General features: G+C 34.1%; 1 protein-coding gene across 1 annotated transcript in view; it reads right to left on the bottom strand.

The window, feature by feature from the left end:
• Positions 1 to 1,393: 1,393 nt before the first annotated feature.
• The window catches only part of LOC145688544 (uncharacterized), a 258,781-nt gene continuing 247,880 nt past the window's right edge, over positions 1,394 to 12,294 (bottom strand). Inside the window, exon 3 of the mRNA XM_081762929.1 lies at positions 1,394 to 7,638. Within this exon, the coding sequence (XP_081619055.1) occupies positions 7,460 to 7,638 (179 nt within the window). The 3' untranslated portion in view covers positions 1,394 to 7,459. The remainder of the gene's footprint in view (positions 7,639 to 12,294) is intronic.

Below are 12,294 nucleotides of genomic sequence, written 5' to 3'. Positions count from 1 at the left end.
TGTTGCATGTGCAGCTTAATAAGGATGCCAGCAATTGGAGTGTAATATCCAGATAATGGAAGACTTGCAGATACCACTTTTTAGTAAGAGACGACGAGCACTGTGTTGAGGATTATTCACAAATGATGCTACAATCGTCGTTGCCGTCTCCTCATTAGTGGCAGTTTCTGGTTCCGCACTATGTGACTTATCTTCCACAGCGCCACTTTCTCGGAATTTGGCGACCACTACTGTGCAATACTAGACGTCAGTCTGGGCACCGTCTGTTGTAGTCCTCTGCAATTTCTTTGAAACTACAAATTCCCTGATATCAGGATGATTTGTATCAAGTCTTTTGTCACCTATGTTCTTTTGTCACCTATGGATAAGAAATTGTCACTGACGATGAGGCTTTCCAAACTTCCAGTGTTCAAAATGCACAGGCCATATAGGATACGAAAAAAAAAAAAAATACAGCTTTCGATTTCTGAGTTCACGCAGGTGTTATTTGGTATTCGAAATGGTCCTCTTCCCATTTGAAACTTCGAACTTGTATGTAAGATGACCATTCCTTAGGTTCCCATAAGGTTAGATACATCGAAATTTGGTATTTGGCTTTCTGATTTAAAACAATTAAACGCATATTTCTGCGTTTCTTAATGCCTGACAGAATGGGAGAAAAAGGTGTGGTGATGATTCACTAAGATGCCCATTCGAGGTGTTCAAATTTCTTGTAAGACTTTGCGTTCAGATGAATTCTTTTTCGTTCCGCATAGGAAGGAGGAATGAAAAATATTGCTCGCAGTAACATGTGTCATAAACTAAATTTTAAGTGCTATGGAGAATTAAAACAACATTTGCATTACAAGAAAATACTAATAAGTAATATGGAACCAAAGTTTTTTAAACACCTGTCATTTCTGCAAAATAATATTTCTTTCCCTATAGTATTAGGGAAATATTCTTTCCCTACAGTGCTTTTTTCCCTATAGTATTAGGTATTTAATGAGCAAACATTAAAAATTTTCAAGATAGAGCAACTCCTTAAACTGAGGAAAATATTTATAATGAAAATTCATCGTATCTATATGTGCTTGTCAAAACAAACTATAAAATTATATCTCACAGTAATAGAAAATCTAAACACTTTAATAATCAACGCTTATTTTGGCACAAGAATCATGTTTCCAAGTGTAGTAGTTCGAGTGGTGCAATGATATTTGTTCAAGGAGTTGCTGAAAACTGTGATTGTGACATGTCACTTTCGTATTTTGTAATGGCTGTTACATAGAAGCAGCACAACATACACAAGATATACAGGGTGTCCGGAATAGGACTGACGGTTTTTAAAAGTGTATAGTTTTAATGTGGTCAGAGACACAGAAGAAAAAAAAACATTCATATTGAAGGAAAACTCAAAAAAAAAATTTTTTTTTTGAGAAATTTTCATACTTCAACAACTATCGGTGACGGCGCTAGTATTGCAGATAAACAGAAATGGCGTCGGCAGTCGAAAAGACGCAATGTGTGTGGTGGTTTGCAGAGACAAAAAGTGTTGTTCAAGTTCAACGTAACTTTCGACGTGTTTACCCCAAGGATGCTTTATCACGAAACAATATCCAGGTGTGGGAGAATGAATTTTTATCAACGGGGAGTGTAGTGAAACAATTCAGCGCTGGTAAATCACGTGTGTCAGAAGAAAATGTGGAAGCAATAAGAGAGTGTTTCTCACGTAGCCCGAGGAAGTCAATTCGCGCAGCGAGCATGCAATTGGCAATTCCAAAGTCAACAGTGTACGATGTGGTACACAAACGATTACTTTTGCGCGCGCATAAAGTGAAATTGTTGCAAGAAATTAAGCCCAACGATAAACCACAGAGAGTATCATTTTCTACTGAAATTCTGGACAGGATTGATTATGACCATAATTTCCTATTGAACACTGTTTTCTCTGATGAGGCAACTTTTCACCCGTCTGGCTGTGTTAACAGACACAATGTTAGGATATGGGGATCTGAGAGTCCACATGCGTACATAGAACATTCTAGAGACAGTCCCAAATTGAATGTTTGGTGTGCTTTGCAGTTAAAAACCCTTTATTTTTCATAGAGCAAACCATAACAGGAAATGTGTTCTTAGACATGCTTCAACACTTTGCTGTTCCCCAGTTACATTTGCAACTTCAAGTGATATTCCAATTAGATAGTACCCCGCCACATTGGAGCCTACAAGTGAGGGAGTACCTTGATACTGAATTTCCTGGCCGTTGGATATGCCATGATAGGCCAATAAGGTGGCCTCCACGCTCTCCTGATGTAACCCCCCCTGGACATCTTCCTGTGGAGGTATGTGAAATACCTTGTGTATTCTGGTGAAAAGGTGCGTAACCTTCACGAACTGAAGAACCGTATTAGGAATGCGATTGCTTCAGTAACACATCAGATGTTACAGAATACGTGGAGAGAGATTGAGTTCAGTTTAGATATTGTAAGAGTTACTAATGGAGCTCACGTGGAGTTACACTGAGTTAGAATGACTTGTAAGAAAGACCAAATAAACTTTTTGAGTACTCCTTTAAAATTCATGTTTTTTTTTCTTCTGTATCTCTGACCATATTAAAACTATACACTTTTAAAAACCATCAGTCCAATTCCGGACATCCTGTATTTATGTGATGTTCACAGTTTAAGTAAGCAAACATATTCTCCTATTTTGAAGAATATCGGAGATGGTGGGTATCAAAAATCGATTGAATTGACACGGAATAACCTGATATTATTAGTCATCTCGTCATTCCACGTACGATACTATACAAACAATAACTGGGATGCAGTCCAGGGTTATTTCTTTTGTCTTTTAAAATATAGTTTACATTTTCAGTATAAGAGAAATCCTTGCTTTTAAATAATTATTGGAGGTCTTTAAGTTAAAGAATGTTTGGAGTGAGAGTACGAGTAATTGAATCGGCCAATGACAATGTGAAATAGAAATTGAATGCTGGTATACACGTATATTGTAATTCGTTTATAGTTAATGATTGTGGATAGTTAAATTAATAGAGATTTAGATTTATTGAGGTAGTAATTATTTCTATGAGTTGAAATCAGAGCAGAAGGGTCCTTACTGGATTATGTGAATATGTTGGTTATATTGTGGAAATTGTTCCGGAAAATAAATAAATTGAGTTAAACTCCCAAAATGTCTGAGTGCCGACTTTGAGCATCAAATTATTCATAGACAAAGATTTCTGTTTGTAAATTAATTGATACTTATCTACTCTTTGCTGAAGCGAATTATTTTAATATTAATTTGGTCAACCAAAAATAGTAATAGCCACATATTCAGTTTTAAAAATCAGGCTATTTACAATAATCACATTATTATTTGCAATTAACTCGCTACATTTAAGTTTACTTAGGGAAGGAGATGTAAAACCTTCTCTTCAATATTCAAAATTTATTTTATGTCGTCTGTCTGGCTTAAAATTAGCATCTGAACTAGACACTAACACGCAACTTTTAGATTGAGTTGCTTGACTTAGCACCAAACTCTCACACAAAGTGCACGCATGAAAGTATAACTAATGCAATATCAAAAATAGCTGTATTAAGTCAAACACTGAACAGTTACACACAAACAGACGTCAGTCCTAAGGACAAACGAAGTAATGTTCTCGGTTTCCATAAAAAGAAGATTATTTGATTCCTTAACCATTCTTTATTAACGTGGGGTCCAACAGAACCATATGCGTTATGTAATCTTGCAAGCACTTAAAATTAACTAAATTTTATTTATTCGATATAAAATGAACGGGTAAAAAATTACACGTTCGATTTGAATTCAAGAATACTTTGTAGAAGGACACATAGTCATAGAAATTCTTTAGAGTTTAGGAATTTCTCGCACATTGAAACTGTAATACAACAGAACTAATGAAGTTATAATGACGATATGCATAGGTATTCGGCAATCACTAATTAGAACCAATATGAGTAACGTTTCTATTCAGATATACTGTAATATTCATGATGAACATGAAATTACAAAATAAACATTCTCAAACCATATTAAATTTCTCTTGATAGTATAAAAACATTGAGAAGTCTTCTCATTTCTCTAATGACCCATGCTTATTCAGACGCTGTTCACATATTGTACACAAAAATTCCAAACACATATACTTTCCACAGTGAGGATAGTACAGTGAACTTTCACATATTTATTTTAGGATAGATTATGCATTTTCTCTTAGCAGATGACTGTACTCTTGTTCCTTATGATCAGGCCCAAATAAGAAATTATCGAAATTAGCATTGATTTGTTCGTCTAAAACATCAGCAACTAATTTCCTTAGAGATTTTGTTCATCCCTGATGTCGAACTTCACAAACGCAACCAATAAAATGTTTACAGCATGATAGTTGGAATAAAAAATAATAATATAATAATTCCTTTGGTTTGTGGTAATTTTATAACAAATTCATTTACGTGGGAATCTATGCGCCCTAAGCCGCAAAATAACTGCCAACAATCAACACTATGTATATGTTAACACTGAAGCTTTTAATAAAAAGATATATCTAGTAAAATATATAAGTAGGGTTGTCATATGTCCGTATTTTGTACGGACTGTATGTATTTTTGGCTCCATGTTCGTGTCCGTATCGTACAAAGCATGAAATGCAAAAATGCCCGTAATTTAGGTAAGAAATTTCAAAACATTTGTTCTGAGTTTGGGCACCGTATCTATTATGGGTCGTCATTCTAAGACCATTTTAAGACTTGTCCGTATTTTGGATCAAAAAATTATGGCAACCCTATGTATAAGCTGGAATCTGCTGGACCCTACGTTAATAATCAACAGTTAAGAATAAATGCAACTACCATCGATCAATGAAAGTAAGAAATTCAAGGCTTATAAAATTATTTAGAGACCTCAAGAGTTTTAAACTGTCGTGGACACAATCCTTATTGTGCGGTTGTGTGATCATAGGATTGTGATAAGTTATCTTCTAATTGCATGTTTTCACCTGGCAATCAGAAATTTACCTAAGTGCACACCTGATTGTGGAGTTCTACGATTAGTTTTGTTTCTTTACAATTCGATCAAATAAAACTGCAAACTCATAGTCGAAAAATATAAACAATTAATTAATTGATTACTACCAGTTAGAGAAATTGACTTATATTGTGAAAGACATAAAATTAATTAAAAAAAAACTTGATTTACTCGCGAAATTCTTACTGGATCTGATAAGAAATTAATCATGAAATAATCGAATATTAAACAACTTAATAAACAACATTCTAATAATAATCTTTACATTTTAGATTGAACATTATCCTTGTTCTTGCAGGTTTTGGTCAATTAGACATTAATTTGATTTTCATCCAATTTTGCTCAATGAAATTTAATTTGCAAAATGACACTGATGTTTACATTTCATAGACAGTATATGGTTTAATATCTTCCATTTGGTTAAAAAGTCATTAAAGCTGATTAAGTTATGGTTAATTGTATTAATAGAGAAGACGGACAACTAAATTTGGCAACAAATTCCTCTTAATTACTTAATATTTAAATAATCCAGTAGTTATCACAGATACATCCTTCCAGTAGAAGTAAGAACAAGGTCTACTCATTCTGACAGAAAAATTAACACACACAACTAATATACAAATGTTACTGCCAAACACCAGCTGATCTTCATTTCACTGATAAACAAATTTGACACTGTCTATGACACACACATTTTTGACGGTACAGAAATATCAGATTTCTCATGTACATGCCAAACAACGATTCTTCTGAATTGTCACAGTTGTCTGGTCTTGAAACTCCACCTACTCTTACAGATTTTCTGCTTATGTTTTCCAGAAGTAAAGGCAAATTTATATCTTAACAACATCCAAATCTACATTTGTGTTCACGTAAATACCAACGAGACAGAAAATATTACCCAAACATTTTCTTAGTACAACCATTTCCTATGAAGTATAGTGCAAATCGAAATTATAACATACAAGTGCGTAGTTAGTAACTTATATAGCAACATATACCCATCAAATACAGGTTAAACAAACAGTAATAAAAGATTTGAAGGTAACTAATTTGTTGCAAAGCTATTTTAAACCTACTATTAATAAAACTTTAGATATGTACGCTTTGCTACTTTCTGATGAGTTAAACTTCTTGTATCCAATACACATTAGCTTTGGAGCAATAAGACTCAAACCTCATGTGCACTATGAACAATAATTTAAGTATTTTACCCAATTTGTGTGTTTTTTCGTTCATTTTGAAATAGTTTTGTGTACAACAATATCTCGGTACTTGTCTGCATTTAAATCAGTTAAAACTATCCTTTCATTTTAATACGATAACGATATTAAAAATATGGAAATAATCAGGAATTAGTTGGCTTTATTACATCCAACACAATACTTATGACTGATGATCTGATGTCTCAAGTCAGCAATATACTTAATAGGCACTAAATCTTTTCGAAAAAAAATGCAGCAATTTGTTTCCTACAAGGTAAGTTGCTGGAGTTAGATAGCTCACTTAACGAAAATGTTAAAAAGTAATTGCTTGTATAGTAGAAGTAATTATCATACACACACAAATGTTCAGATAATACACTACAACAATTGACATAAAAACATATTTCTGTTGTGATACAAAAATACAACGACATTGTGCTATTATCGGCATAATATACACAGAATTGTACATTAAGGGCTCTTCATTCTTCTCTCTTAAAGTTACTTGTAAATAAATAAACCTAAAAATGTCTTTAAGTTTTCAACACGTAGAATGAGTTTTTCTAGAACACCTTCAGACCTAACCGCAAGAGATTTAGTTTGTTTTCCTTCAACAAACTCTATTAGACTTTAGTATAAATTTAAATAGTACAATCAGAAGTACAATTATGGGCATACATCAATTTCTACGAACATTTAACACATTTTACGTTTAACTATGTGAATATTACTTTGCAAGTGTATTTTGAATACACAATAGAGAAGAAAAAGCAATATGTAATAAAGACACTTCAAAACAATTTAGGTTGTCTTTTCGTTTCATTATGAGAGAAAAACCTAATAATAATCGAAAATTCTGTACAATAATAATAATAATATTCATTATCTGATAATATATAAAGGTGCATTTCTTCATACTGCACCTTCAATATTTTAAGAACACATTAAGGTAATTCAACTCTTTACATACGTGAGAGTTAAACAAGATTGCAACACATCAATGCTGAATACAACAACTTAACAAAAGTTAACAAGCAATTAAGGACAACTCGAGTTTCAACACAAGTACATATTCATATTTCCAGGTACATTTCACTCTTTTGCCTACCAAAGCAGACATTACAACAACCGTTAAACATTTCATAAATTGTATGTTCATACTGTTTACTCACATACTAGATTACATCAACAACATAACTTTAGTCCTTTTTCACCCTTCACACAGCGCTGAAAATTTTCCAGAATAGCATCATGGAAATAAGAGAGTAGTAGTAGTAGTATTTGGAGACAAACAGTGCTCTATGTGCTGATGAATTCTGATCAACGTAACTTCTTCCATCTCTATCAGTACGTCTGAAATTGTTTCCAACCAAGCTGATCTCCTTCCAAGTGCCGACTGAAATTGATAAAAGAAACACACGTAAGTATTCTATAATATTTTCAGATCGATTTTCTTTTGAAGTTATTCTGTGTGACTCCACCCTTTATGGCCAAACTTACAAAAAGATTGACGGAAATTATCAGAAAGTAAGTTCATTGCGTTAACACAAAATACTGTTCATTTCAGCGTTATAGATTATTGGCCACTGGACTGATCATTAACGGTTTATGTCATATTTTACTTGTTTGTCTCTACAGCTTTCTTCTTTTCTTTTTCTTTCTTTTTTTTTAAAAAAAATACGGATTAGTTATAACTTCCGATATATTACTAGAAAGCTTCTTCAAAATAAGAAAATTATAAGTTTTTTTTTTACTGTATTTGTGTAGGCATAGGGATATATAAGTTTAGTAGGCAAGGCGTCGTAGAAAATACAATGCTGGCAATGATATATTATTGCCTAGGAATTAAGACAAGTATCCTCTAATTAGTAATTGATGAGGGCGGTGTGAATACGTTACATTTACGAGGACAAATCAAAAGGTGCAAAGCACAGTTCCCTAAAATCGCACTTTGATAAAGTTGAACTTCAGCTAAGTACTAGAACAATGAACCTATCGAAAGTAAATAAAGCACTTATGCTCCATAAGAGTTCATTTCTTGTGCCTAAGCTGCAAGAATACTTTGGAGCACGATGATATAAACCGAGTAAATAGTGATAACCGTTAAGTTCACCCCCATTCGTATGGGGATGAGAAGAAGTGGAAAATAAAATGTCGAAAATTACCGACATTAATGTACAATCCAGTTTTCGGGGTCGCTAACTTGATTGGTAACAGTCTCATTGACAGTTAAGCCCAAGTTTAGGGAAGAATGGGCATAGTACCCCGTCCAGAAATTTACAGGAGTAACGTCAACAGCGTTACCCGTACCTACATACACTATCCACACCCACACGCACACCTACACACACATACACACACATACATACATACATATGACTAAGTTCCTTATGAATAAAAATACGAATAAATAGAAAGAGAGTTGTGGGAAATAAATGGTTTTCAATCTAAAATGCTGGGATTTTTCCAATCACATCAGCAGTTTAAACTTGATACTGGTAAGTTGCTCTCTGTAAAATGATAAAGCAAAGTTGCTAGTTCAACAGGCTGTTCCCTTGGGCCCTCATCATAACAATAATATAGCATTATTGAGAAACGAATTTGAGACGTTCTAGGCTCCCTCATACAAGAATGTGTTCGTCTATCATGTCATTTTTTCTGGCCTTATGTTCCGTTCGAACACCCTGCTGAACTAAAAACTTACGTTCTCATTTAACATGGGACCCTTTATCAGTGTGGAGCCAAAACGGCTGGTGCTATTGAAAAAAATACCATTTTTGGTTTAAAACCACATATTTTCCGTAACTTTTTTTTTTTTTTAAATCTTGACTCACGATGAGAGTTGGCCTATAGCCTCGGACTTTTGATACAAAGGATGTTACGAAAGAAAGTATTCTTCAGTTGACAAAATTTATTTTCCTAATAACTGAACAATAAATTAATCTATTAGGATGCCGATATTGGCAAGATATCAAATTATAACTATTCTAAGGATAACAGCGAAAAGATTCAAATTAATTAATTTATTCATGAGTTATTGGCAAAACAAAATTTGTCAGCTGTAAAATTCTTTCTTTTCCGTGTGTACATCTTTTGTTGTCCATTTATCTTGATACTCTCTTGTAACTATTAACCTAAGAGTGTGTGTGAGAGAGAGAAAGAGAAAGAGAGAGAGAGAGAGAGAGAGAAGATATTGAATTTTTTACCATGCAAATATCGGCAGGGTAACATTGTTTGTCTTACTGTGTGGTAACACCAGGTTAACAGTATTGCCAACCAAACACTTGATTTGATTTTTGAGTCCCTTTCAGAAGTGACGCTATATGAGACAGGAACCCACAGCTTAATATGGGATCCGGACCGTCGGGAGTCAACCCCAAATAAAGTTACGTTTCTTGAAACGGCAGCATATTTCAAATATACAAATGACAGTAAAACTTATATCACATTTGTTATTCAGTGTTGGAAACTAGAGACGTCACAGTATCACAAACATCCAAATTTTGTAACCTCCACGGCAGTAATGATGATGCACGCGAGATGGACAGATCAAATCACATCTAAAGTATGAGTAATAGTCTCATACTATAATCATGAAGTGATGTATTTCGAATGAATAGCAGCAAAGTTACAAAGGATTGAAAGTTGATTTTTTCAAAAGCCTTAATTGCAAAAAATGCTTAGATAAGTACCTCACTCAATCACAGAGATGAGTTTTAATAGATCTGAAAATCATAATGCCGTTTACACCAATTTGATATCTCAAACCATTCTGGAGATAAAACAAACAATTGTAAAATTTGAAACATTGCACAAAATCATGTAATTTCGAGAAATTGTTGTAATTACTCCTACCGAAACTATTATTGAGATGTAATAGGAGCAAAGGAAAGCAACAACGGTTACAAAAATTTCCCACAAATATGCCGTTTTAAGCAATAAAACAATTTTTCGTATCTCCGAAGTGGTTTGAGATTTCAAATTGAAGTAAACGGTATTATGTTCTGTATGTCTACTCAAAACCATCTACATAATTTAATGTGGTAATGTGGCCACAGTGGCTCAGTGGTAGAGCAGTCTGGTGCGTGGAGTCACGTCTGGTCTGGTGCGTGGAGTCCCTGGTTCTATCCCAGCTCGCATCAAGGGTCCTTGTGGTTGTCAAACACCGTTCTGCGTGGGTTTGCTCGCGGTTCTCCCGTTTCCTCCCACTTTATTCGTTCCATCATTTCCTTCATTTCTCAACACCACCGTTTCCTTTGGCCTAGCCGGCATAATTGTGGGACGTAAAACTGAAAGATTTCATTTCATTTCATTTTTTGAATATGATACTTCTTTAAACACTTTTTTGAAATAAAGTTTTTTGAACAAAGTCAAATTGTCAATTTATTGAAACTGTGTTTCTAATTGTTCGAAATACTCATATGATTAACGCAGCATTTGACACTAAGGTGCGTTCGATATGCATTTTCCCGTCTGCTTTACTTGTGTTGTTACTGTTGTAGAAACCTCCAAAATCGAGCTCCTCCGTGACTAAGCGGTTAGCGTACGCGCCTATGGCGTGGGAGACCCGCGTTCGATTCCTGGCGGGAGCTCATGTGGTTCGGATTCCACATTAATCAGTAGGCCCACGTCTCATATAGCCTCGCTGCTGAACGGGACGTTAAACTCAAAATCAACTCAACTCAACCCTCCAAAATTTGGTTGTTTCCGTTGTATGTGGTACTGTAGCATCCTTAATTTGGAACACTGTATAACAAGTTCATTATAATTTTTGTTTTAATATGTGATAATCTGACATAGTGTCATTTAAAAGAAACTACAACTTTGTGTTGGTTTGGCAACATTGTTAATCTGGTTGTACTGTAGTGTATGTCGAATAATGTCCTCCTGCTAATATTTGATGGTACAAAATTTCAGGTTTTTGTATCAATTTGTTAAATGTTACAAGGGCGTATAAAGATAAATGATCCATTCTGTATGTCTTATTATAACAGCAATACTTCATCTGTGAGTAATGCTAATTCCTAATAGTTAACAACCGCCGCTCCGCTACGTTCACTACGACAGTGAAATATTTAAGAAGCTTTATTGTCAACATACATGAACCGTTCTACCATTAACAGGCACTATTAAATGGAAATAAAGTTGTAATTACATATATAAAATCCACAAGTCTGTGTCAAGTAGAATATATTTTAGTAAGGAACATGAACATAGTTTATAAATTACAGTTGTTTATTCAATATAGCCAGTTTTTAAGCTGCTAACTTGTTATTTATACACTTACGTTTCCACTTCAATATCGGTTTCGATTCTAGAATCAGAATCGATTTGCTCAGCAAATCAATTTTAGTTCCAAGCCCGGAACCAACCTTTTCGGAAAATTGGTTTCGGCACAGAGTCTGAAACATTGAGGAAAGGAAAATTGAAAAATATCTTATGTTCCGCGTCCGGGGTCTTCTTTTCTCTTTCTTTTGAGGAAGTCACCGAAACCAATATCCAGCAGAATCCGTTACTGCTGGTTCCGTCATTGTTAATAATGCTGATAGGAAGGTGGTAAATTTTAAATCATCCATAGATAAAGGAGAAGTATTAGCAATAGTAGACGGATGGATAGATTTGAGTTCCCTTCCAGCAGCAAGACTATATGAAACATGAACCTTCAGCTTAACGTGGGATTCTAACCACATGAGCTCCCGTCAGCAGTCGAACTTGGGTTTCCCACTTACGAGTAATAGATATTAAAATTTCATTTTTAAGCATAATGAATAAGTGGATAAAGCTGGTTGAAGCATTATTTGGGAATAAATTGTATAGAACGAAGACAATAGAAGAAGAAAAAGACTACAATTGTTTGTGAGCATTAGAATAGATAACTCCTATGTTAAAACGAAGTAGTCAACTCAAAGCCATAGTGTTCTATCGTGATAGAAACTTCTCAATTTCTGGTAAATGTGATAAGAAAATACTATAGAGATGATAATAAAAATTTCTGTTTATTATTTTTAATAATGTACAATTCTCGTATTGATTTTTGTGGTGCATTAATATT

The sequence above is a fragment of the Thermobia domestica genome, chromosome 6, assembly GCF_964235325.1.
Source record: "Thermobia domestica chromosome 6, izTheDome1.hap1.1, whole genome shotgun sequence".
Classification (NCBI taxonomy): Eukaryota; Metazoa; Arthropoda; class Insecta; order Zygentoma; family Lepismatidae; genus Thermobia; species Thermobia domestica.
This window is presented reverse-complemented; position numbering and strand designations above follow the sequence as displayed.